At 50.3% G+C, this 26,813-nt stretch overlaps 3 protein-coding genes across 5 annotated transcripts; 1 reads left to right on the forward strand and 2 right to left on the reverse strand.

Annotated features, from left to right (window-relative positions):
* Positions 1-8,475: 8,475 nt before the first annotated feature.
* Positions 8,476-10,352, forward strand: LOC11176124 (probable nuclear hormone receptor HR38). The gene has a single exon (XM_003435818.2). It carries the CDS (start codon positions 8,690-8,692, stop codon positions 10,148-10,150), a length of 1,461 nt encoding a protein of 486 aa, XP_003435866.2. The 5' UTR covers positions 8,476-8,689; the 3' UTR covers positions 10,151-10,352.
* Positions 10,353-12,118: 1,766 nt separating this feature from the next.
* Positions 12,119-13,644, reverse strand: LOC3290486 (titin). Its single transcript, XM_551277.5, has 2 exons — positions 13,357-13,644; positions 12,119-13,199 (listed from the first exon to the last, which is right to left on the reverse strand). The coding sequence occupies exons 1-2, from the start codon at positions 13,481-13,483 to the stop codon at positions 12,793-12,795; spliced, it is 534 nt and encodes a 177-aa protein (XP_551277.4). The 5' UTR covers positions 13,484-13,644; the 3' UTR covers positions 12,119-12,792.
* Positions 13,645-22,641: 8,997 nt separating this feature from the next.
* On the reverse strand, positions 22,642-25,799 carry LOC4576818 (E3 ubiquitin-protein ligase TRIM37). 3 transcript variants are annotated; one of them, XM_061646840.1, is made up of 5 exons: positions 25,640-25,799; positions 25,344-25,416; positions 23,429-24,520; positions 23,156-23,347; positions 22,642-23,087 (listed from the first exon to the last, which is right to left on the reverse strand). In XM_061646840.1, the coding sequence occupies exons 3-5, from the start codon at positions 24,499-24,501 to the stop codon at positions 22,838-22,840; spliced, it is 1,515 nt and encodes a 504-aa protein (XP_061502824.1). In that variant the 5' UTR covers positions 24,502-24,520; positions 25,344-25,416; positions 25,640-25,799; the 3' UTR covers positions 22,642-22,837. The 3 variants fall into 3 exon arrangements, with proteins under 3 accessions (XP_061502824.1, XP_061502823.1, XP_001238507.2); XM_061646839.1 differs by lacking the exon at positions 25,640-25,799 and having other exon boundaries at positions 25,344-25,484; XM_001238506.2 differs by lacking the exons at positions 25,344-25,416; positions 25,640-25,799 and adding an exon at positions 24,602-24,792.
* Positions 25,800-26,813: the final 1,014 nt, after the last annotated feature.

A 26,813-nucleotide genomic window follows, 5' to 3' on the forward strand; every position in this document is an offset into this window, starting at 1 on the left:
AATTATTTTGCACTAATCGCTCACACTCACTCCTCGCCAGCGCTCATACACACACAGTCGCCCCGAATTCTAACCAATTCTTTGGCTAACACGCGGGGCGGAGAAAATAGATCCTCGCTTCGATGGTACAGTGTGAGAATGGGAGAGAGAATGTGTGTGTGTATGTGATCAGTTTTTCTCACCAGCATTACAGATGTGAGAGAACTCTCTCTCTCTCTCTCATTTTCTAATGGTGCGTAAAGCAATCGGATGCACGATGGGGAAGATGCACGTAACAATCGATCACGATCTTGGGTGGGTTGTAACACATCTCCGCGCCCGGCAAGCCGGCTGATAGTAATCAATATACTCTCGCATCTCCCTTCTGTAACGTCATGATCAGGCCGATGCGTGTCACTGGGTATGTGTGCAGTAGGAGTTTTTTGCGTGTGTGTGTGTGTTTTGTGAACGCCCACAGGGAGCTCCCAGCTCGTCCCTTTCGCAGGCTCGCACCTTGGCGCGCCGCTTCCCACGCAACCGATAATATACACTTAATAAAGTTTTATTTTTAGCACGCACGAAACGTCAGATCGTCTTTCCTTCGCATCGGCACTGTTGTGCACAGTGCGTGACAGTTCGGTGCGTTTCCGATGTGTCGCGATCGCCCGCACGCTGCACGCACTACGGCTCATCCAGCACAGGCGAAGCGTGAAGTGCGTGAGCGCCAGCAGGCCACGATCGATACACGCTATCGATGGGTGTCTATGCGGGATTAGAGAACCTGGAAAGATGACGCTTGGTGGTGACGGTAGATGACAGTTTTATCATATCATTATATAGCTCTATTCCGAGTTTTGAGAGAAACATTAAAAATTCAACATAATTATTATGCAAAGACTTTGATTACCTGGTACGGATTTTATGTAAGCGCGATCACTTTCACCGAAGGACATTCCCAGCATGCCAATTTCAACCATCAATTATTCTCCCCACAGGGATCATTACTCATACGCACAGTAGGCTATGTCTCCTTCGTTAGGCTCCTTTGATTAGGATCGCCCATTCTTCCCTCACTTCTGGTGGAATGATCTCTCCCTGTGCCTCGCGGTCGCCATCCTCCCTGATTGATCCGACGGGCGTGTTTTTGATCGAACTAGATAACCACAGCTACCGCTCTGGGACCGATCCGGATCCGATTACACAAGCGGCAACAAAATACGCGACCGGCATTGGACGCGGTTCTTTTGACCCGCTCTCCGGCTGGCTAATGAATTATCGAATCAAACTGTTCGCCAAAATGCTGGCACTAGGTATCTGGTATCGGCTAACGCTAACAACACGATATCAACGCTAATAACACGCTGTCGGTGAGCTATTTAAGGTTCAATCTGCACCATTGTTTTAGTCACCCCTTTTGGGCGGCGGGGAAACCCGGGGGTTGTGGTGGTAATATAAACCGGGCCTCCACAGCAGCTGTAACCCAGTTGGCTTCGTCACGATCAAACACAAGACCCCTTGCAGAGTTCCATCACCTTACTTCTCTTTCTCCTTTCTCTTGGCGGAAGATACCAAGGCAGAGTCAAACGATACACACAGCCACACACACACACACACCCCGCCCAGACCGACCCAGGGCTTATGGACGCGCTAAAAATAACCCCCCCGGCGGGTATACATTTCCGATTGCATAAGTTTTGGAGATTCTATAAATATGTCGATTACTGCGGTTCAGGCAGCGCAGCGTGCTCATTTGTTCGACTCGGTCACGATCTCACTCGATCGCCTTTGCACACTCTCTATTTATCGCTCTCTCTCTCTCTCTCTCTCTCTCTCTCTCTCTCTCTCTTGCTCGTTCGCTCGCTCAGGTACTTCACCAGTTAGGCAGAAGGTGGCCCAGGATCCCAACTCCCAAAAACATCCCGCCAAGTGTGTTTGTCCCCCGGCTTTTCAGCCATTATGATGTGTTGTGTTGTGAATGTGGATCGGAGTCTAACGAGAGCTGGGCCCGGGGATTACGACTCCACGACACACACACACACCCTGCACGTGCAGCAGTGCACGGGATCGGCAGCTATTCGATCATTAGTCATTCGTCGCCGTCAGCTACTTGAGCGCGTGCTTGCACTTCTAGCGGCGGGATTAGACGAGGCGCGTGATTTGTATTTGTTTTATGGATGCCGTTTTGTATATTTCAAGTCGCCGAAGGGAGACAACATTTCAATTAGATCCAAAGCTGTCGGAGCTGGAAGTTGCTGGAAGTGATGGTGTAATTGAATTAAAATAGCTTCTGAATAACACCTATTGGCTGACGTTTGAATTTACAAGTTCCTGAGAAGTCTGATGTTCCTGTAGTCACACGCGTGTGGTTTGTAACATTGTAGCCAATCCATAGCGCATTTGGGTCTATAAATGATCCTCATACTTCTACTACTCTTACTTACTGCCACCGTCTTTATCTAGCAAGATAACATACCAAACCGACCATCAAATCACATCAAATCTCTCCCACAATCAGCGAAAAAAGGTGAAGAATTTCCTCTTTCCCAACATCCAAATCAAATTAGTATCCCAAGCACTCTCACCTTCCGGTATACTTTGTCTGGTCTCACCCCTCTCTCTTCCGGCATGGTTTTGAAACGAATTGATTTGCTTTCAGATTACCTACGCCGACTTCTGGTGCTTTCCGTTTGGGTAACGTTTCGGTCGTTTGTTTTATTGCCGGTTACCTTTCACGATATGATCGGTTCGCTGTTTAGCAAACAATGTTTCTGTAACCATGTCAAAAAGCCATTCCCCCCGCTCTGCAGAGGGAAGGGACAGCGTGAACAGTGGCCCGGTAGCTCGTGACCGAGAGCTTTTGTCCAAATTTCATCAGCCAGTGGAATTCACAGATCCAGTGGATCTGCGCGCTCCAATGAGTGAAATGGGTTCGTTCACTGTAGCGCTCTTGTGCTAAAATAAAGCACACCGTGTTGCTGCGCAAATCGTCTCACGCGCTCGATCGTTCGGGTTCCAATTCCTTCCCATCATGATCCCATCGCGGTGGATAGTAGTAGCACCGCCGCCGCCTTTGACCGGTGCCGCGGCAATTTAAGTGCAAACAAATGAAACGAAAATTAAAACATTGCCGATCTTTCCGCTCTTTTTCTTTTTCTTCTGCCCACTGCGCCCTAAAGCAATTGCACGCTGTTATTTATGCAACTCTGTCGAGCGAGCGCAAAAAAAAACCAACACCGAAGTAAAAGTGGTCAACGAAATAATGAATTTCTCGCTGCCGTTGCTCTCTTTCTCACTGGGAAAGCCAGCCTGGTGCTAAATTAGTTTCTCATCTTTTTATGGAAAACCGGCACCGTTGCACCATTACAGAGGGACGGATGCATTCCGATTTCGCTACAATGTCACCCGCCCGGCTTTGCTTTAATTATTTCTCCGCTCTATTAATCTTGCAAGATGGATGCACCTTCGTGGAAAAGGTGAACGGGACACGGCGGTTGACAGTAGCCAGCACGACTTATGACAGAATGCACTTTAAAAGTGCGGAGGCGAAACGTGCCTGCACTTATTAACATTGAATCAAAAACATCCCATCTGGAGAGCAGATCACAGCGTGCCGAGCCGTGACCGAATGCGTGACCTGGTGTAGTTGTAGCCTCCCCCCCCGCATGAAGAACAATTCGCCGATGAGCTTACTGGACACATAAGGCATGAGAAATGTGTGCACTTTCAAGGATGCCAAAGAACGAGAGCCACTCACCTTAAAACGAGCCCATGTTCTAATGCAATGCTCGTTGTTCTACAAGGTCTCCGTAAGAGATGGTGTTAGTGAGGGAGTCAGTTGTTACTAAGTATCTTATTTGGCCCTACGTGACTTACTGGCTTACCTATGAAAAGGCAAATAGAGCTCTGTCAACTCAAGATTTGAACACTTGACGACCTTGTTGTAAAGTCCTACACCTTGATGACTGTACCACAGATCCAACGCACAAGTAGCGTTGCTATTTGCTATAAAGATAAAAGTCAAATAAACATGATAAACACTGATCTTTGATAATGCATGCCCATAATTCAGCACTCACTCGAATAAAAATCGATTGACCTGCGCCGACCTGTTGATGCTACTGAGTCTCCCACCTGGTTCTCTCTACCTTCGAACATCGCGTCCAGCGGGAAATTAAAGTCTTACAGGGTAATTTACATCACATTCAAAATCTCTCACCACCGACGACTCCAACCTGCGCCTGAACGATTCAAAACAGATGCACTCCATTTCGGGGGGTTTTATCGCGCACACAATCGCACAAGTGCACACCACTTTATGTTCCCATAAACCAACCTGCCGCAGCAGACACCCCCAGAGTGAGGGAGGTAGTGGGGTGGGAAGCAACAACGAGTTAACGAGTTAAATTTGGCTTTCAAATTAAACTGTCTCATAAATAACAATAACATTATATTTCGCTGACAACTTGTTGAATCGAATCCAAAAGGTGCGGCACGATCTTCAACACCGAAGTAAGATGAATGTGTAGACCCTTGGGGGGTGAGTAGCTTTTTGCGATCGTCGGGCTGCTGTAATAATTTCGTCTGATATAATTCCAACGATCACGATCGGCAGATCAACTCCGTAACGCTGCGTAATGAAGTCGACGGTGCGTGTGTGTGATAAGCCGTAAAGAATCGTTAACAATCATCGAAACGGTACTACCAGCTCACGTCATCGGACTCTCAAGACTGTTGTGGACAGCTGAAGCCAAGGCGCCACGCACTTCTGGTAATTCCTGGCTTCCTCCATCCATCCAATTTGTCCCTTCGCCCCGAATTACGCAATTCATGGTGCTCTTCTGCCCGAGCTCCACCTTCCATCGCCAACCGAAAAGGGCTTCTCGGCACTGCCACCGTTGACAGGGTTTTGGCTACATCGGCCACACCAACCTGAACCTGTCAGCCGACCATCGCGACGCGAAACCAACTGTTCTGCATCTTCGTGCCTTTCACTGATGCATTCAGCTGTCGCGGTGACGTTTTGAAGTGCGCTGCGCACCCCCCCCAAGTGCGCCAATCAGGCTAGCGTGCGAGCTGGCTTTTGGCACTTTCGAAACTCGCGTACTCAGGATTTCCTGGGTGTTTATTTTCGCGCCCAATTCCAACTGCCTGCCTGGGTTGGGACTTTCATCGGACAAGGACGGCCCATTGCACGTAGAGTGCTAGAGCTAGGCCGGTGCCTGGTGGTGTACGGTTGATGACAATCTTTTATTTCCGCTCAATTTGAGCTGAACCCGATCTGGCCGCCAGTCGACCCCCGCCTGCCTCTTAGGACCGGGGGTTTGTTCGGATGGCTTGACACGATCCGGCCGGTCCGCAAATGTCAAGTCTACCACCGTTGCGATGTACCGACGTAAATTGGGTGCGGAAAATGCATCGCGGTTCGGTCAAAATTTTATGACGACGACGATGTGCTGTGTGTGTGTGTGTGTCTGTGTCCTGTGTCCGACCTGCAGCAAACTGCACCGCAGGGCAGGGTCGAGGGTGTGCTAGCATCTCGAGCTCGCACACGGGAAGCCATAACCTAGATATTGGATGATATTTTCATTTCACGCCGGGCTGCACTTTTTCCTCCCCACAGCAAAGGGATAGGAAAGAAAGACAGCGCCAAGAAGCACGGGCGGACGTTTTGTCTCGCTTGTGATGCGAAACATCGATCAAGCGATGATCAGAGCATGATGGACGTAAATGCGTCGAGGTAGATTTGCAACAAATGACGACGCTTAAGGCCATTTGCTTAGAGACAGTTAACAGAGCTCGATCGCTTCTAAGTTTCTAGCAGTTGTAGATGAAGCATCCATTTTATTAGCTTTCACACGATTGGAACAAGAGATCGTGTTTTTTTTGGTAAGGAGCTCCATTCTATTCCAATCATCACCCCTCGTGTCCCTTGACAAGATCCACTACGCACGGTGCGCGGATGGCGCCATTCAACCGATTTCGGGAGCAAAACACTCACCCACCCGATCGGTCAAGAATGCGCCGAACACGCCGGAGAAGAAACTGGGACAGGCGTACTGTTTGCGTGCGTGCGTGCGTGCGTGTATTACCTGTTGCTGCTGCTCAAAACTGCGAGACAATCGCTTCGAACGTCGAACGTAAGGAACGCACGGCGGCTCCCTGTTCGATCGCGCCCACCAGATGACACCGGAACGCGAACGCGCTCTACGCAACGGACGCGACCGCAGAAACGAGGTTAGCTATTCTTGGAGCAGAACACCGTACGATTTCCACCGTACTGTCTCCGGCGATGCATCCAATACCAATACCGAACCGGTCGCACCCGGTGTCACCCAGGGAGGAGTCGGAAAATGACCAGAACGACCTTGCGCCATCGAATCGAATTACCAATCAGCATACTCCGCGGGTAGTGCGGGTGGTCAAGAATCGAGCATACTATCTCCCCCAGAAAAGGGTACAATTTGCCTCTTTTGCACCTCATCAGCGTGTGTTCGTCCGGGTGTGGTGTGTAATTTCAGGGCCAGCTTGTCGAGACGCCCGTAATTAATCGATCGGTCGGTTTTCTTTCCCACTTTCCGTTCGTTCGTTCCAAGCAATTTGAAGTAAAGGAAGCGAACAGCCTGGTCCGACGGTTTTCGTCGTCCGTCAGGGTGCAATCATTGTGTGTCCTCTAAATTTCTTCCTTTTCTGACACGACCCGCCCCGAATGCCCAGCGGGTAGGTCACTCTGGTTGGTATGAGCTTTCGTGCTTCCAACTTCAAGAGTGATCTGTGATCATAAGAGTGAGAGTGATCATAAACATGTCGCAAGAATTCCATCGCTTACATTCACCTCAAGTCGAAACTGTGTTTCTCACAGTGTAAAGTTCTTGCATCGATCACGATACAGAGCAACATCTGGAGCTACCAACGATTGGCTATTATCACCGAAAACCTCATTCCATAAGTCAACTCCCCCAGCTTTCCGTGCAGACATTCCAAGGACGGACCACTTTTACCGCTTCAGCACAACATCCCGTTTGTCCATAGCCCCGAAGAGAACACGACGACTCGCCAAGGCCAAACACTATCTCGGATCACGCGGTGTAATGTGAAAGAGACAGGTGAGTGGCCACAAAAAAACTCCAAGCTTTCCGATCTTCCTGGAATCTTCGAAACGAAAGGACCACGGACTATTACGCAAGTGATCTGTTCTTAAGATTACCTCTTCGGGATTCGCGCGCATAAAAAGGGAACGGAAATAATAAGGAGCTTGCTGGCTCTTACGTCACCGATTGCCAAATTCATCGAAACCGAAGAAAGTATACTCCCTTTCGAATTTTACCTACATCGGGAGCCGCGTTACAGCGCCGTTACCACTCACCGGGCGCCGGATCCGGTGGGAAAGAGAGTGCGGGAATCGCCACCCGGGTGACAGGTGAGTGGTGACCTCGTAAGAGTTGTCCGGTTAGGCAGCACGGTCGTCCGCTTGTACGCCATAAATCAAACACACAATCAAACGTATGCACCGAGGTCCGTTCCGAGGCGCGGACTAATGCGTGTGTGACACAATTGGGCGCGTTATGCATAATCGGTTGATTGAGTCGGTGCAGGGAATAGCAGCCCGCCGTCAATTAGGTCTGATAAAGCTGACACGTTACCCGAGAGCGCTGATACGCCCTTCAGCACCCACTGAAGAACCGTGAGCGCAAGGGTAACCCTCTCTTCTGCTCTGCGGCCTGATGTCATCTCACACCAGCCGACGACCCAGAGGCCGAGAGATTTCCGAGCTGACCTCGAACAGATAATCCACCCTAGACCCGGCAGGGGACCCCTCTGGCTCCTTGGGCGACGGAAAACGCATGCAAGAAGATCAAAACAAAAGGTAAATGAGTGCCAACTCGTTGCAGACTCCAATGCGCCTTGCGGCGGGACATTTGTCTTTCGTATGCAGTCACTTTCCTTCTCGCTTTCTGCTTTCGAACTTCGAACGCAAGAAACCAATCAGTCCTGCTGCTGATGGGGGGGACCACAAACACTTCCCCCCTTAGCAGGAATGCCTCGCAGTGTCCGTGGGCGCGAAGCTGACTTCGGTTAATTTGATCTCCTTTCCTCCTCCCGTTTGCAGGGCTCGGAGCGAGAGGCGCAGAGCAGGAAGGCCTGAACGGGGCCGACAACAAACCGACCCTCTGATACCGTTTCACTTGCTCGCACATTTTTGCTTCAGTTTTCGTTTTGTTTGCGTTTTTTGGGGTTGTTGGCACAACCTGGTGGCCTGGGCCTGGTTGTTATTATGTAATGCGCGCCCGAACCACCGATGCCGATGCTGACCATGATGTCCTTCCGAATATCGAACGAAACCGACGCGGGGGGGAAAGCGTTCGAGTACAAATCGAAAACCGGACTACCAAACACCAAGGAGGGTGATAATCTGAGCTTCGGACAAGGGGAACCCAGCGGCGCGCAGGAGAGAAGGACGTGGAGGACGAATTCGGTGCGCCATATAAAACTGGAGCAGTTGTGCCTTTTTTTGGACAGTACCCAGGGAGTGTCCGTTGGCGTACGTTGACGGTTGTTGAGTTTTGGAGTTTTTGAGATACTAACCTCACACAGTGACTCAGTTGAACTTTTAAGCGAGTGCGTCTGCGGACCCACATCAAATAGTGCGCAATTGGTGGCAGTGAGTTGAGCTAGTTCTCGCTGGAAGTAGGTGCCATACTGAAGTTCTAAGATGAAGTGTTTTGTGGTGTTAAGTGCCTTGGCGCTGGCACTGGCTAGTGCCAGACCCGAAGGCTACAGTTACTTCACGCCCCATGGATCCAGCTCGGGCCACGGTGGTCATTCGGCTACCTCGAGTGCTAGTGTACTGTTTACTTCCGCCGGCACGGGTGCATCCGCTGCCGCCAGTGCGGTGGACGACTGTGAAGAGCCCGCGCACGAGCAGCTGTCACCGTTCCAGCACAGCCAGGTGCACTTCTACGCACCACAAACCGCTACTCATGGCGAGTCCTCGTCGTACCTCAGTGCTTCTTCTGGACATCAGCAGCAGCAGCATCATTTGTCGCTGCCAGTAGCTCACGCTCAGGTGGCCGTGTCGGGTGGATCTTCCACTGCCGGACACTACCACTACCAGCATCAGGAGCAGCAACAGCAGCACCACCAACAAGAACATCATCACCAACAACATCAGACCGTTGAACATCAGGTGCATCATCACGCTGAGCCACAGGTCGAATACTTCACCAACGTACATCAGCACCAATCGCAGCAGGCGCATCATCACGAGCAGCAGCACCATCATCAACACCACGAAGCATCCGTGCACTACGTGCAGCAGCCCGTCGTCAAGGAGGAGGTCCACAAGCACGTGTACGTGCATGTCGCACCGGAAGAGAAGGAAGAAATCCACCAGAAAGTGATACTGCCGACCTACACCAAGCAGAAGCACTACAAGATCATCTTCATCAAGGCGCCGTCCCCGCCGACCGTCAGCAAGGTCGTGCTGCCCCAGCCACCGGTCAACGAGGAGAAGACACTCGTCTACGTGCTGCACAAGAAGCCCGAGCTGGAGCAGGAGATCGTTGTGCCTGCACCAGCGACTGCCAAGCCCAGCAAGCCGGAGGTGTACTTCATCAAGTACAAGACCAAGAAGCAGGAGCAACACTCCTACCACCATCACGAGGAGCAGCACTCTTCTGCCGGTACGTTCGGTGGCAGCAGTAGCAGCAGCAGCAGCCTCAGCAGTGGTGCTAGTGCCGGTGCCTTCGAAGCGGCCGATCTGTCCGGGTACGGTGGAGTGTACAGCAGCAGCTTTGCACCGATCGTCGTTCCGGAGGGATCGTACTACAGCACGACGCCGGCACCGGTCAAGGTGACCACCGTCCACTCCGTTGCGTCGTCTTCCACGTCGGCACCGTCCTCGTCGTACGTGAGCAGCACGGCCAGCAGCAACAGCGCCCACAAGGCGCAGAGCATTAAAGTGACCAACATTGGCCTGTCTGGCTATTCTTCTGGTGGAACGGGATACGGCTCAAGCACGGGCTTGAGCTCGAGCTTGAGTTCTAGCACCAGCAGCAGCAGCAGTGGTCGTCAGCGTGGTTCGAAGAAGTCGTGCGGCAAGTGCAGCAAGACCAACAGTGCGCCACTGGCCGTCGGTGGCACACTCGACGCATTCGTGTCGAACGTGTACTAGGGATGGAAAGTCCATTCTTCGTTAGCTTTAGTCAAACTCACAGATCTTCTAGCTCAGTTAGGGACCCGTCCGCACAAAAGGAAAGGCACTCCTGCAGTCCATCCACTAATATCTGCCAACACTTACACGAATCTTGAACATTCTTCTGGTGTTGTGTGTTAATAAAACAAAGGAAAAACCCCATAGCTAATACAACAACGAACTCCTCTACCGTGTTGCCATCTCCTCGTCCCCACGGCGCCTTATGCAATCGAAGTTGAGCCGGCCGAAGCACATTGTCCAGGTGGGCTGGTGCAGGTGGTTGCGTACCTACCAAGGAACGGGACCGTTGTGAAAGGGCCCTCGACGGCGCTGATCGATAACGATGATCGGATCCGCTCGCGAAAGAGAATGTATGGCGATGGCACTCCTGTCCCACCTGCCCCCTTCCCCGTTGATAATGTTGATGTTCTGCTCGTCCTTTCCCCCGCCCTTCCCTCTGCATGGTATGTAATTAGTGGTGCGAATTGGCCACGATTTGTCGCCTCGGGACGGCGCTGAAGCGATCAAGTGAGGTTGGCCGGACAATCACCGAGCCCGATGTTTGGGTTTCGGTTGTTTTCTTTGCAATCTTTTTTGTTGTGTATGTGTGTGTTGGGGGGTGTTTTTGCAATGCTCATTCCCTTCACCATCCGTCCGTGGTCCCCCTGAGACTCCCAGCGAGTACCGAGATGCGTGTTAATCATCCTAATGTTCACCATCAGCGGCGATGTCTGCCTGCCTAGCATAAATTGCTCGTTCAAAGTCACGTATCGCGAAGGTGCAGCTCGATGTTCCCCAACAGGTGCCCGATAATCGAGTACACACACACACATACGATCGCGATCGCGATCAGCATCTTTTGAATTTCGCCTTCCTTTTTCTATGTCTGTGGCCTTTCTCTTCATCTCTTTTCCTCATCCGGGGGTTGTAATCAAATGTATGTAACCAGGCTGGCCACTCACATGATGATGAGACTGGGTTTTTTTTTATTCCTCGCCAAACCCGGACAAATCGCCGCTCGATTATCAATTTGCCAGCACCAGCATGTCAGGCTGAAGGTAAACCGGTCGAAAATTAAACCATTACTTTGCCCATTTCATCTGACCCCCCGGGAAGGCCGTCGCCGGGGAGCAATTATGCCCAAAACATCCTAAACGAGGTATTACTGGACTACTGGTCCAAATCATTGCTTTGTAAGAGGATCGTTTAAGCTCCTGCACATGCTGCTAGGCTCGGCTCATCTTCCAACATCGATTTGTACCATTCTGAGGGGTTTTTGTTTTTCCTACGTCCATTTCCATCCAGCCTTGAGCATCCATCAACGAAACCACGCATACGCATCGGAAAGTGACCGAAAAGTGGTGCACCAATCCTCTGCACAGCACAGAACCATCGCGATCGCTTCCACCCAGGTCCCATTCCAACTCTCAATCGTCCTCCTCAATCCCCGCTTCTCCAGCCGCGATGTTTTCGTGAGTGTGTAATAGAAATTACACTTTTCCTTGACGCGCGTATGGCGCCCCGATGTCGTCATGTCGGCGCTCATCCGCTCTTCACGGCGCTCTTCCTAATGTAGAGTTAAGATTGCAGCGACCGCAAACGGATCAAAACAGAACCACATTCCGCGCGCGCGCGCGCGTTACGCGTTGTGCAAGTTACGAAGCATCTCGAAGCACTCTATCGTACGAAGGTCTCATGCAGATTTTTCGCTTCTCCTTCTTTTTCTCCTCTTCTTTTTCTACCGCAGCAGAGCTTTGAAATGGTGTGTGCCTTTTGACCTCTTTCGCTTCCGCAGTTTGGTAAAATTAACTCAAATTAACTCCGGACCCAGTGGCGGGGGGTTACAGTGGGTCGCTGTTATACCATCTCCCATCACAGCACCATTTAACCATCGTTCGTAAATGAATTGGAGTAGCAAACCAGAATAAATGAAGACTTTGCAGCATGTTTTGTTTAAATAAAAAATTTGTCACCGTTACTTTTTTTATTCTACTTGAGGGGCGCCTCGAAGCCTCGATCGACCTGGAAGGGCCAGCACGGGCAACAGAAACGCTCGCTCAGTGTGTATGCGATATTCTTACAGTAATAAATAACAAATGGTAACGACTATGGCTTTCTCTCTATCTCTCTTTGCCTGGTCCTGGTTGTCTCATTCCTTCCCTCCTTCTCTCTCTCTCTTCCTTTTTTTCAAAATTGCCAGCTCGAAACCGTACCAACTGTTTCCTATTTTAGCTACCGTCGTTTTACTAATCCTTTCGTCGTCTATCGTTTCTTGTTATCTCTCTCTATGTCTCTCTCTTGATATAAGATTCTTCTCTTCTCTTCGCTAAAGAACAGTAGATGGAAAGAAAGGATGAATAAGGGAAAACAATACGTATCGAAATAAGAAAACAAAGCAATACATGATCTATATACAGGCACCAGAACGCTAATCCGTTCCTGACCTGCGAAACAGCAGGAATGGTAGCGTTCGGTTCGCGATCGAGCGATCGACTCGATCCCGTCTCTAATCTCGTTGGTCCTTCTTCGGAGTACGGCATGAAAAATGCATGATTTCCTGGCTGATGTGGCGTGGTCTTGTATGGATGAGCGTGCAAGATGAGAACAGCAGTGGAGCGGATTTAGTACGGTCCCGACTGGCCGGGCGGTCCGTATTCGGGCTTGGGCTGCGACTGCTCCTTCTGGGTCTTGTACTTGATGAAGTACACCTCCGGCTTGCTGGGCTTGGTCGGTGGCGGCGTCGGGATGACGATGTCCTGCGGCTCCTCCGGCTTCTTGTGCAGCACGTAGACCAGCGTCTTCTCCTCGTTCTGCGGCTGCACCGGGATGATCGGGGCCTTCGGGGCCGGCGGGGACGGCGCCTTGATGAAGATGATCTTGTAGTGCTTCTGGGCCGGCGCTACCGGGCTCACACGCGGATAGTGGACCTCCTCCTTCTCTGGCGGCGGCACGTGCACGTAGATGTGCTTCTGCACGATCTGCGGCGCCGGGTTGTAGTTGTAGCCGGAGCTTCCGCCCGAGCTGCTACCTGTTGGATCGAGACACAAGAAGGTGCTTTCTTTAGTTTACAGGCACCGGGTGGGTAGATTGCATTGATCTAAAGCATTCTGAACTGGAGGCCGAGCTCTCCTGGCAGAACATTCCCGGATCACTTTATGTCACGGTTTGCCGACACGGTTACGGACCTGAGTAGGGGCCACCAAAGTCGCCGACCGAGGTGAACGACGGGGCCGACGAGTAGGACGAGAATCCGGCTTCCGGACGGGCGGCAGCGCACGCCAGCACTACACTTAGCACCACAAACACCTTCATCGCTTTGATTGCTTCCTTCGAGCGAAACACACAAAACAAGAAACACAGGACACACAACGAGGTGTTTTCCACCGATTTTTCTAGACGGCTTGGTTGGTGCTGCTGCTGCTGCTGCTGCTGCTACTGCTGCTGGAACAATGCACAATTTGAAACTGTTGCTGAGTCTTGAAGTGCAATGATTATTTATACCAGGCGCATCCGACCCCTCATCAGCATCCGAAGACGCCACGAGTGGCGGCATCATTCCCCCCTCCCCAGCACACACACACGCACACCACGATCGGTTCAAACGGCTAGGGGCTTCAAAACCCCGCCGCGAAAAGCCGCTGTCGGAGACCGTCGGCCGTCAAGTCGGTGGAAGATGAGTTCGGACGCCATTCATGGTGGCGCGCATCCGCCGACCCACAGCGTAGCCCTTCTCCCCGGCGCCCGGCGTGAACGAATCGTAACCGACGAACCAACGCCAACCTGGGAGCCTTCCCCTCGTTTTAGCGCGATGAAGAGGGTTGAGGTTGTGTTTTTTTTTTGTTTTATTCGGAACGCAATGCCCCAAAATCACCGTCACCAGCTCTGGGTTGTCTGGGAGAGTGGATTTAATTTCGCACGTTTTTTTTTTTTGTTGTTTAGCTTGCCGCTTTGAAGGAAGTCTGAAGTACGCTTGTGCCTGGAGAGTGCCCCCGGTCCTAACCGGCAGCAGATAGCCGATCGATGGGCCTGAGACCTGTTTGGAATTAATTCGATAGTTTGGCTAATCACCACTGACAAATGCGATAATGCAATGTCACAAGGCCATCGCGCACGGTAGCCCAGGTACGATCGAACGGAGGAGCCCAGGGGGGTGGTATTCACTTTCTCACCATCGATTTGGAGGGGCGTTCAGAGGGGTTCTCGGTGATTCTTCGGACAAATTACGATTCGGAGGATGGCTGATGTTTGATGCCATGCCATGTACCGAGTGAGTGTGTGTGTGTGCCCATGTGTTTGGTGAAAGGTAACCAGTCTCTTCCGTAAGCCATCCAAAACCATCCGGGAAGGGAAGATTCGCAATCGTGAGGTCCCCGCAGAGGGTCGCGGATGCAAGTACAACCGCGTGGAATGTGCGTTATGAAGCCTCTCCCTGCCTGCCTGGCTGGTTGTCTCTCTGTGTCGATTTAGCATAGTTGGGCAGTAGGCAAAATGGCCAGAAGAAGAAGGAAAAACACAACAACACACAACAGTACCATTAATACGTTACGAAATAGTGGCTGCGACTAATGTTTTGCTTGAGTGTTTTTATTTTCTTCACCGTGTGTGAGATAAGCCACCGGGGAGGGCTGTAGCGTACTAGTGTTGTGGATTGTAGTAAATGCCCCCCCCCCCGGTACGGCCCGTTTATACGACCGGTTCGAGCCGAATCAAGCGCAGAGACGTTACGCGCTCGATGGCGCTTGATTGATTGCATTCCAACGCCACCGAGACGGGACGGACGTTCTTTAAGTGCGAGAGTGATTTAATTTAAATTCATACGTGTTTTTGGGGGTACTACAGGGTCAGACCCTTTCCAAATGTTTGGTGACATAAATTGATTGCACGCACTTTCTCGAACAAGATCACCTTCGTAGCGAAGCAGCATTTCAAAGATTTGACAAATAAATAAACCCTTCCCTCTTCGTTTCTCGAATGATGATTTTTATACATTTTTTTCGTCTTGAGCTACATTTAAGTGATCCGATCTCAATTCCATACTCTCCTTTGTGACCTTTCTGAAATGCGGACTCGATCTTCCTGCTTTTGTTAGCTTTACAGCTGGGGAAGTCTTCTCCCTGGAGCGCTCCAACCACATCGCTTTCCCAATTTAACGATATTCTATTTCCCTCGCTTGCAGATGGACACGACTTGCTCCTTCGATTATGCAAACGGACATCTCTCTCGCTCCTTCCATCTCCCTCTCTCTCTCTAGCATCTCGCTGCATGCGCCTAAAGGTCGCCCTTCAACATCACTTATCGTCTTCGGGCCAAGCGGCTAGTGCTGAGAAAAGCCGGCATGTTGCAATCCCTTTTTGCGCGAACCGTACATTACGTACCTGCATTTCCTCCCCGTCCACATTTGCGGTAGATTTATATGAATGGTTGCCTACGCTAATGGTTGCTCGGTTGGGCTTTTTGTGCTTTCGTTCTGATGCCCATTTTGTGCGCGCGCGTGTTGCCGGGGGGATGCGCAAAAGAAAGAAGATCTTTCCAGCATTGGCCGGAGCGTTGGCTCTGTGGTGGCGGATGTATAATCGCTTTCGGGATTGAATAACGACTGTGCAAATTGTCAGTCAGGCGACATGGTTCCTGGTGTAGGTTTTGGTTTCAGCTCGTCCGATCTCCCGCCGCCGTCTGACCGACAATTCAATCAAATCTTCTACCCCTTTCCAAAACAGCCAATCGGTTCGGTCGGAGCAGAATACGAAACAAAGCCAAACAAATCGGGCAGAAGATATCGGTTTCGCTTCAGACGCTTCAAGACGACTTGGCGATGGTCGATGAGAAGCAGAATAAATCGATTTTACGCTCGTACTACAGTGGGTGGGTTTTGGGAGAAGCCATTCGGTTCGGTCTAAATCTCGGATGCTTTCGGGGGCCCTCCGAATTTACATAACTTCAAACCGAAAGCATCCATGATGTTTCCTCGCTAGGTCATGCCGTGCCATGGTCCGTTTCGCCCAACTGAACTGAATCAAAACGGCCGACCTAACTTGCCCGAGGTGCCAGTAGGCCAGCGCAACAAAACAACCGGGTTAGCCAGTCTTTGAAAGCGAATGGTACACCATTTTCCCTTTGCGCGTCGGACGGACGGACGGACAAACACACAGCGTGTTCGACCCTCGCGCGCCCGAATTTGGCAGACCGGGCTGCCGCTGCCGCTGCTGCTGATCCGCTACGCAAATCATCACTTTGTTCCATCAATCTTCCAGCTTCACCCTCTCCAACACCGTGTACAGCGGAGGCACCAGCGAACAGGTCAACACACAAATTCGTACGTGGCTGCCGGAGTTGCCGGAGCTTGAAAGCGAGAGTCTTAACCGTTTGACCTTGCATAATTACATACTCCGCACGACGCTACGCACGCTGCTCCGGCGCTCCACCACAGCAGCATCGTTTTGCGGTTACGTTTCGTACCGATGATCGCGCGCGCGCGCTCGTTTTTGCTTCCTACGATCATCGACTAAGCAAGCCGATTCCCTTCACTCGGAATTCCCGCCACTACCTGGAAGGCAGCAGCAGCCGCAGCAGCAGCACGGTATGGGAGGGTTTTTTAGAACTGACCCACTACTGTCTTGGCACACCGACAAGCAGGCGCGCTTCAAGAAGTCCTCGGCAAACAGTGAAACATCTCTTGAGGATCATTGTTACGCTTATTAAATGGCCATTTTTTTGGTTTTGGTGCCTTATGCCTAACAAAACGTTCGAGAAGTTCGCCGTGTTTGCACGGAGCGACACGGAAAGGTGTTAAGACTGTTCAAGTAGTGCACAGACGTCCGATGGTCAACTGGTCATGCGTGTCGAGAGAGACAGAGAGAGAAATAGAGTGTTTCTCAACCCCTTGTAAAGCCTAGTAGCACCCGATTTCGACCACTTACGGTGTCATAAATGGGTCTATCGATCAATCGATCGATTGGGGTGTTTCAGTAAGTGGCTCTACATAAAATCTGACCCGTTAAGCTGAGGTTGAGGCAGATGATGCATCGTCCCAACCTACCTTGGCCCGAGGAGAGCCTGCGGACCTAATACATGCCCGGCAGAGTAGGTGAAAGATGTCGTCGCTGACAATCGCAGCAGGTTCGTAGGTTCGTCCGACAGTCCGACAGGGCGGAAAGGGAAATTTGGCCCGAGGGAGTTTCGGAGTCAGCAAAGCCATACCGACAATCCATAGTGCCATTTGGCAGACCTTGTAACGACTTCCAAGAGTGTGAGTGTGAGTCAAGTGCATGTCCACCTAGTACTTCACACACAGGCAGAGACAGAGAGAGAGCACAGAGATGGAGTGGAAAAGTGTAACCAAATTAAATTCAACTTATTTCTCGCGCATCACCCGCAGTGCAGGTGCGCCAAGGTCGATGCGCAAAAGGACGGACATCGGCACACGCAGCAGCCTCCGCAGAAGCCGCAGAGTTCAACCAACAATTCGTGTGGCCAATCAAATCATCCCCCCCTTCACACACACACATCTCTATTCTTGGATGGTCGGTTTTGTGTGGATCCGATGTCCGCGCACATTTGCAGGAAGTGGCATCGTTTGGCACACGGAGGTCCGATGCCGCCGCTGGGTTGCATAATTACTGCGACTTCAATTGCGCTCGCTGGCTTCGAAGCTTCGGCTGAATGGGGCTTACTAATGAGCAGCAGGTTGGAATGAAGCTGTAGCCGCTTCTCAAACCGTGTTTCCTCGACACTTCTAGTAGCGTCTGTATTGAGCGTATCATCGGCGCGCGCTGGGCCCCACTTGTTGGCAAAGAGAAATGGGCTCTTGTCTTGTGAATGGGCCACGGATTTTCGGAAGTCTCTCGGGCCGGGCTACGGTTACGTTCACCACGTCAATCAATTAGTTCTCATTCCGGCTCACTAGTGGCCACTGGCCACTTGATAGTTTGGGGTGGATTAACGACCTTACGAGGAGGCTTTTGGAGGAGTGCTTTCGTCCAGCGATGCAGGGGCACTTTTTAGTAATGACTGTGTGATTCCTTCGTACCTTGGAGCCTTGGCCAAGACGGCCAATAATTCTATCGCCGGTCTAATACTTCAGCAAGCTACTTTCTAGGGAAAATAGGGCCATAATTGAATGGTTGCAGTGACCTTACAGTAACCATAGTGTTGCGCTGAGTGCGCGGGTTAGATAAATCAAACCAGTACACGGTGTACTTAGCACAATAGTCAAAGTCTTCTCAGTTACCCAACACACAGATGCAATGTTTTTTTTTGACAACTGTTTTAGCTAGCACGGCACGCGTTTCATCGTAGCTCCAATTTGTTCAACCATAAAAACAGGGCCAAAAAGGCATCCCATTCAAAAGGCATCTGCCCCTCGGTCCGTAACGGTGATCTTATCGGTCGTAAGTCTTTTCATACCTCCCGGCGCACTAATTACCCCTTTTGGCGGACGGCGTTGAGCAACCGTGGAGGGTCTTGTAATTTCGAGAGACCCGTCAACTCATTAAAGAATAAATCAAATGACAGAAAATTGGTAAAATGACACCCGTTCCCCCGAAACGACTTGCAGCCCGACTTGCAGCGGAGATATCTCACGCAATTATCGAGCTCTGTTTTAAAGTACATTTCTTACTAATGCAATCACAAATTCCGAGTTGCTTCTGTACTTCTGTTTGAACCATCATCACCATCATCGTCGCAGCAACAGCAACAGCAGCATCAGCAGCAGATTCAAATCGTACATAATTTAAGCATGAATAATGCATAATAACGATACTATCTCCTATCGTCGGACCCGATCGTCGACTCCGGTACTTCCTCCGACTCCCGACTAGCGATCGCTGCAATGATCGTAATGATCACCGGCAGAAAAAGTCTTTTGGCAAGCCTCTTTCTTTGCCAGGCGGCCACCCGCAATCTTTCACTCGAGGAGTTCACGGAGGTTTTGGGGATTTTTCCTCCCAACCTCTAAGATCGTCTCTCCCAAAAAAGGGGAAAACACCAAAGAGGGCAGGGAAGAGGGCAAGAAAATTATATCACACCATCATTCATTTACATTAACCATTGCGTCATTACCAGGCTAAGCCCATCTTTAGACATCTATTTCTTTCATCGACAATGTCGACAACGAAGACACAGCACAGCTTCTTACAATTGCATTTTTCGCATTTGGAGGACCGTTTCGCTGCAGCTCAGAATTGAGTGGTGTCATTTTACCGGTTTTCCAATTCGGAGGGAGTTTTCGGTGTTCGGGGAGAAGGTGGATTGTGCTTATGTACACATCCTCCCCCGAAGCGAGCAAATGGAACAATCATATAGCCGGCGGAAAGAGGAGGCACAGCAAGAGAGAAAGAAAAAAACTAGATCTTCCTCCACCTTTCACCTCAACCTCCGATGAAGAATGCATCAGCTCAGAGATCGGTCGTGCCACCGTTCGCTAAGACAAATCGCTTTCATACCCATTCGTAAGCCGTGGACTGTTGGGCGAGCTCCATCTCCAGTGGTAGTGAAGATCAGCTCGATCACAGCGTTTGCGCGGGCCTAATAGCGAGATTATAATTATTTAAAGCTTGCCTGTGTTTACTACGCTGAGAGAGTTTGAAAGCGATTGAGAAGGGAAAAACTGGTTGGAAATGTCTGGAAATTGCATTACTTAAGCCCTCTGTCAAACTGAGTGCAATGAAAAAAACCCTTTAAAATCCTGAAACTTATTGTGAAATGTCTACGCAAGACATTCCTGAATGCATTACTGAAAACAACTGAGTCACTCCGCACACTGGACCGTTTGTCAATCAAAGGTAAAGGGAAAGCACTACACTACATACACACTCACGAGACAATAAGAGCGAAACAATTGCCACTAAAGAATAGTAAGATTCGTCACAGCAAGTGCTGCTAACCCTTGCAGTGTACGCTATGTAAGATTGTACATAAAAAGGCATGAATTAAATTCCTTCTAGGGAATTCATGTCTTTGAATATTTGTAACTCATACTTTATCAATTTATTTACTTCCTTCACAAACAACTTAAATGCAGAGTTGTGCAGTTAAAGGTTAATCCCACAATGGAACCACACACTGACGACACACGCTCGCTAAATCCCGCAATGGGTCTGTAGGGCAGTAAAACGAATGGTGATCACACATACACAGTCTGATGGCCACAAAGTGATAGTCACAAAGCCCTCTAACGATGCACAATTGTGCAGCTTTATGGGCTGCGTATTAAGCACAGAAGATCTCCCGCCTTAGTACAAGTGCCATTAGGCAACCGGTAATCTTTAAATCGAACGCTCAACCCTCCTCATTCATCTTCAACATACATGTCAGCAGAATCTGCCTAAATCTGTATCGATTGTGTGAAGCAAAAGATCATCTAATTATTTTCGACCATTTCGGGGCACTTTGCATCCGCTCCGGCATCGCCACTGCCACGGGTTGAAGGCCAATGGGGGGGACTCGAAACGTTTCGTTTGCTTTTAAAACTAAAGCGCTTTTAATGGTTCGGCACGGAATGCTCACTGTTTTCGCACATTTTAGCGAACGGCTGTGAAATCCAATTTGAATGAGGGATCGCAACAAAAAAAAACAAGAGTATCGAATAGGAAGAGCAGAAGAACCGAAACAAAAGACATCAATGCGCACCAAAGCGAGTGAGCGATGTTCGTCGCTTTCGGGACTAGCTGTTGAAGTACGGAAAGAGTCCTTTCAAGACATCCGAACGTTAGCATATCGATTCAGCTAAATCTCTTGATGTGTGTACACAAATTGCTTCACTAATTCTACACTACTCTATCCCCATGTGATATGGCTATCTCGATCCTCCTCATCCACACCTGCCCTACTAATTACTAGCCCAAAACGGCAAACCGAACCTTTCGCTTTCTGCTTCTTTTCGTGGAAATTCCCAACCTAGCAAAAAACAAAAAAAAACAATCAACTAACGAAGGTAACAGTGCGCCAATATCAACACGGCAATAAGTGCCCGTTGCCGACCGGGAAAGGTAGCTTTATTTTCATCCTGAAAGTGAATGGCATGAGCATGGAGGTACCGAAATGAGCAAACAAACAAACGAAACATACAACTTTGGCCAAACAAAAAAAAACGGCCAAGTATCATCCCCCGTTCGCTGCATGCGCCGGATCGTTAATTTTATTACGCATCCTCCTGTTCGCAATCGTCCAGACCAGACAGTCGTTCGGATAGGTCAGTTTATACCTTCCCCCCCGGTTAGGCGTAGCAGGCGTAGAGATAAAACACCCGACCATGAGGCTCTCCTATCAATCAACTGCCACGACCTGCCCCCCCCCCCCCCCCTTTCTAACGGATGGAGCAGGGGTTTAATCTACGGTCGCTCGTCTTTTAAGTGAACTGATGGGAAAAGGTGCCGAGTCTATTCCCCGAAGGTGGAATCGCATAAAACCAAATTATGTCACAGCAGTGCTCTCGGATCGAACAAAAAACCAAAAACAACTGGAAAGTAATTTACTTCTAATTGAGATTTCAATTGCACAAGATGTTATGAGACGATCAATTCCTGCTAATCGTATCTTGGTGTTCCTTAGCTGTAGTAGAAAGTCCCATTTCGTCTCATATCCTACTTGACTGTGGTGAGCCAACCTCCTGTGGTGTTAAAACATCACAACGCTCATCTTTATCTAATCCACCGCAATTCTTGTGTCACCATTTCTATCTGACTTTTTAATTTCTCTAAAAGTGTCTTTCTTTCCCATTTCATCGTCCACTTCCGCGACGCTTCCCACCGCCACAGCAACCACCCACGCGTGATCCTGCCTAAACTCCCACGTGTGATCATGGGCACAACAAAAATTAATCGTAAATCCCGCCGCTCCATGCAAAAACTCCGAATCCATCCTGGAGCTCCTTTCACAACCGGGCGCCGATGATGATAATCGAAGCGTCTTCAGCGCAACCTTCACGCGCATCACACCACAGAACGGGTTAGCGCGCGCAGAGTTCAACTCCTGGCGTATGTGATCTTCTCTCTAGTGGAGGGGCAGCCTGCATAACCACGAACCGAGAGGGCTCGCTTTGCTTATCATGCATTCGCTCGTGGCCTTAAAGATGCACATGCCATGTCTCGACTCGATTGCAAACCTCAAGCGGCCGCCAGCTCAAAGCGCAATGGCTCGGTGGCTTAGAGCTCTCAGTGCACGGTGGGAACTCCGGATAAGAAAAGATCGGCAAGCAACTCCACTAGAAACACAGGCACACACGGTGCTGTGGTCAAGCCGCAAATCAAAGACACTTTGGCGGTAGCGAGACGGAGTGCGGCCTCATCGGGCGAGCGATTACTTTTACTTTTGCTGACCACAGCCACAACCGTCATCACCACCGCGTCATCATCAAGCGTTTTACGGGGAGGCCCTGCCACAACGGCATAACAATAAATATGATTTTTACATCCCATTTCCACTGTCCCGCTCCTAATCTCCGCAACGAATCGAACCGAAGGCTTGGTGGCTACACTTTAGGATACAATTTTATTTTAATCTTACGACACTAATGCATCCATCACTCTCCTGCCTCATCATCAGTCTTGTACAAAACATGAACAGAATAAAAACAAAAACAAAAGCAAACAAACAGTAAAATAATGTCAATAGAACAAAATGACAAAGTAATGGCACAGAGTGCTTTCCAGGATCTTCTCCACCTCCTCAATGTTCGCTCGACGATTCGTCTGCATCCAGCGCATGGTCCGTCTCGGTCGGCGAGCAGGGCCGTATGTTGTACAGCAGCTCGAGCGAATCGTTCAGCCGCAGATAGTTTTCCTCCAGTATCGTTTTCAGCGTGACAAAGTCCCGCAAACCCCAGCCCTTCTGGGGCGTCCGGTCGAAGTACTGGCGGATCGTCTTGCTGATCGTCTTCTCCGGCTCGAGGTGTATCAGCTGGAAGGTACACTCCATCCTGCGAGTGGGAGAGACGCGATCAATAGTCACAAAAAGCAGGACAAATCCACGAAATAATGCGCTTACCAGCAGGGTCTGCCGTGCACCAGCTCCAGATAGATGCCGAAGTGATCCTCCGATATGACGCACCACGCCATGATGCGCCAGGTGCGCCCCATGCAGTCGGAAAACTCGTTCGAGTACACCACCTTGTTGTCGTCGAAGGTGGAAAAGTTCTGCACCACAAAGACGCCCGTCTCGAACAGGTGCGGAATTTCACTGAAATTCCAAAAATGAAACGAAATTGTGCTGATTAAGATGCCCTTCCCGCTCTGATCTGCTAGCACCTGGCGCACTCACATCTTCAGGCTGGCCGGTACGCGGATCTGCTTGAAGTCGCGGATCGGCATCAGCCGGATCGCATTGCAGGCGGCCACGATCTTCGGCTTCATCTGTATCAGCTGCGGCTTGCTGTGGAACTCCATGTCGTAGCGCATCGCCTGCAGCTTCTCGTTCACCTCCTCGATCTCGGTCATCAGCTTGAACTGGTGCACGCGCAGCTTCGTCAGCTTCTGCTCCTCCTGCCGGTCGAGGCTGTTCAGTGCGGCGACCATGATCGCCTCCAGCTCCTTGTGCTTGACGGTCTTCACCCGCCGGATCAGCTCCACGTTGCGGTCGATCTTGTCCAGCAGCAGCGACAGCTTGTCCCGGTAGTGCTCCACCTTCTCCAGCTCGCCGTCCAGCAGGGCCACGTGCTGCTCGTACGTCACCTGCAGCGCCTTGAACGTGTGGTCCCGGTGCTGTCCCGCATCGCCGTCCCCGCCCGTCGCACACACCTCGCACACGCACTGCTCGCAGGTGGAGCAGTAGAAGTTCACCCGCTTGCGATGCTTCGGGCAGAGGTCGGCCGCGGGCACGAGGCTTTCCTCCCCTGGCTTGCCGTCACGCTCCTCGCTGCCGCAGGTCAGCGCACGCAGGTTGCGCTGCAGCTGCTGGATGTCGTCGAACCAGCGCACCTTCACGAGCTGATCCAGCTGCAGGAAGATCTTGCAGTTCGGGCAGCTCTGGCTGCTGCCCGAATCGAGCCACTCGCCGATACAGTCGTAGCAGTACAGCTTCGAGCACTGGGGGCACAGGTGCGGATCCTCCAGCCGGCCGAAGCAGATCGTACACTTGAAGATGTCGTTGATGTGCGAGAGGACGTGCCGGCGGGAGGAAGCGTCCCGGGCCGAGGAGCTGCTGACCGACAGGGACAGCGTCGCGTTGGGCGAGTCAGGCGGCGAGCAGCTCATCGAGCTGTGGTAGGAGGTGGTGGTAGCGCCGACGGAGGAGGACATAGAGGCAGAAGAGCTGCCTGGAATGGTGCTCGAATGGGCGGAAGCGGTGGAGGGTGCGTGCCGGCGGGAGTCGCTTCGATTGCTGGAGCTAGCCATACCGACGAGGGATAAATCTCTGCCAAAAGGAAAAAAAGGTAGGAATGGTTAGGTTCGCTGGACGGCAACCGTCACCACGATATCAATTTTGGATGCATACTGGACTAGCGAACGATGCATCTTCACAAACAACCATTAAAACACACACTAAAATAGCGCCGAAATGTGAGCTCAGAAAACACACACTCACTCTCTTCGTGCTGGGGTAAAATGGCGACTAGCACCGCACTATCGCCGATCGATCGAAACACGAACGAATCCACAGCACGCACGTTCGTTAAGTTAGAAGAAAAAAAGGCCCAATCGGCATTGCCATAAACCTCCTCGAAAGCTCTAGATACGTGTGAGGTGGGCACAACAAAGTGGCTGTATCATTTTGTTTTTTAAATAATTACCAGGCAATTAAATGAAAAAGGTTCATCTTCATTCTTGACGCTGTCCATGCAAACAAAGTCACTAATTAAAAGTGGCTCCAAAACCGCCGGGCCAAGGTCTGGTAGGAAAGAAGGAAGGTGAAGCAGATACAGGCACTAAATACACGCCCCAGTTGTCATGAGGTAATTCCAGGCTGATGGAGTGAATTTTCAAGTACATTGTCATGCAAATTTGGTGAAAAATAGCAACAAAAAACGAAGAAGAAAAAACAAGGGTGAGGTGTACTTGCCATCTCTGCTGGGTGTACTGTTGTAGTAAAAGCAATCAGTGCATGAACAGTGCGAACAGTGAGCAAGCAATTAAGTTACGAGAAAATGATCTCGTTTTGCAATTTAGCATCCGGTTGAAGGTAAAGGTGGTGTGTCTCTGTGTGCCATTGTCGGTTGTCATCTTACCGTAGTACTCACCTTATTACGACATCAATTGCAGTGTTTCCAGCGACTGTTTTGGTACTTGACCAGTTAGCAAAGGATTAGAAAGCTATAAGTAAATATAAAAAAATGCGAGCAATTAGAAGAAGATGAGTTTAGAAGCAAACACGACTGTGAGCAAATAGGAATAAATTAAACGATCAAGCGAAAGGGGGGCACTATACTCAACACTACACGATCATGATCGATCTGCAACTAAACGTATGAACCAACAGTAACAAATTAAACATACTAATTAGCACAATTCAGAAGAGAGAAGTAAAAGCATTCACCACGTTATATTGCAACCCCCCCGCCCTTTACAGTCCCTCAAAACGGAAGGGGAGTGATGCAAACGGTACGATCACGAAACAAAGAGATCCACGGATCATTGCGCGAATCTCACCAAGCTGCGAGCACGCAGCATCCCGCCCCATTTCCCACTTTCGCTGTCAGCGCAGTGAGATGAATGGGTGGTTGGTGCACTGTATCAACCCCTCTTTTGTGTGTGTGTGTGTCTGTGCGGTGGAATAGGGAGGAAGGTTATTAGCATTTTCTCACTGAAGATGAAATTTATGCTTCTCGCTAACAGCCTAGTTACCCCACGATCAATATTGCTCTGTTAAGACACGTTACGTTAGCACACATTTACCCGAAACCGAAACAGAACTACTGCTACTGATTTCCGGGATTTTCCGCCGCATTTCCCGCATCATCACACATCATAGTGCACGCACACACGCGCGCGCGGTACTTGTACGAACAAACACAACGTACACGCACTGCACATGCAATTCACATCTACTAGCGTACGGGCACGGGTGGGACGGACCAATGGTGCTGGCTAATTTTATCGATACCTTCGGTGTTGGCCAACGCGTTGTTCACGCGCACTGATTACGCACGTGTACGGGCTCATACTTGCCCGTTTGGCGAGGGAATTTTCACACACCAACACAGTGAGCACACGGTCTGGCTGCCCCAAGTTCATGGCCCAAGGGCATTAAACTCTCACGCACAAAGGAACGGGTTTACATTTTTTTTAATTATCCTGCTGGAGAACGAACCTTTGGAGTTGTGACACTTTGACTGCACTGAAGCGTTGTTCGCACAGCGACAAGCACGGGGGTTTGCATCAACGTGGTTCTGTGCGTCTAATCTCGATTGCTGTTGGCGCTCTCTTCTCGGACTAACGTTACTAAACCAATTTCCCAACGTTCGATCGACAGAGACACACGAGCTTCTACCAACACCAATGACGGTGACGCTTGCAAACTGTTTTTGTTCTTCTTGAGTTCTTTGGCACGCGCACATTCACGCACGACTTTATTATAGATTTCTTTGTTCTGTATCGCCAGGCAGCATTAGTAGTGGGTAGTTTTAAAATAACCTTTGAAAACGTTTACTGGTCAATTTGAATCTTCATTATGAGGGTTTCAAAACCCACCAACAGATGGCGTTGTTGTA

This window comes from Anopheles gambiae, chromosome 2, assembly GCF_943734735.2.
Source record: "Anopheles gambiae chromosome 2, idAnoGambNW_F1_1, whole genome shotgun sequence".
NCBI lineage: Eukaryota > Metazoa > Arthropoda > Insecta > Diptera > Culicidae > Anopheles > Anopheles gambiae.

Coding starts and splice junctions, on each gene's coding strand:
- LOC3290486 (XM_551277.5), bottom strand. CDS start 13,483: ATGAAGGTGTTTGTGGTGCTAAGTGTAGTGCTGGCGTGCGCTGCCGCC. Junction 13,200..13,356: donor CTTTGGTGGCCCCTACTCAG/GTCCGTAACCGT, acceptor TCGATCCAACAG/GTAGCAGCTCGGGCGGAAGC.
- LOC4576818 (XM_001238506.2), bottom strand. CDS start 24,621: ATGCATCGTTCGCTAGTCCA. Junction 24,521..24,601: donor ATGCATCGTTCGCTAGTCCA/GTATGCATCCAA, acceptor TCCTTTTGGCAG/AGATTTATCCCTCGTCGGTA. Junction 23,088..23,155: donor GTGCACGGCAGACCCTGCTG/GTAAGCGCATTA, acceptor TCCCACTCGCAG/GATGGAGTGTACCTTCCAGC.
- LOC11176124 (XM_003435818.2), top strand. CDS start 8,690: ATGAAGTGTTTTGTGGTGTTAAGTGCCTTGGCGCTGGCACTGGCTAGT.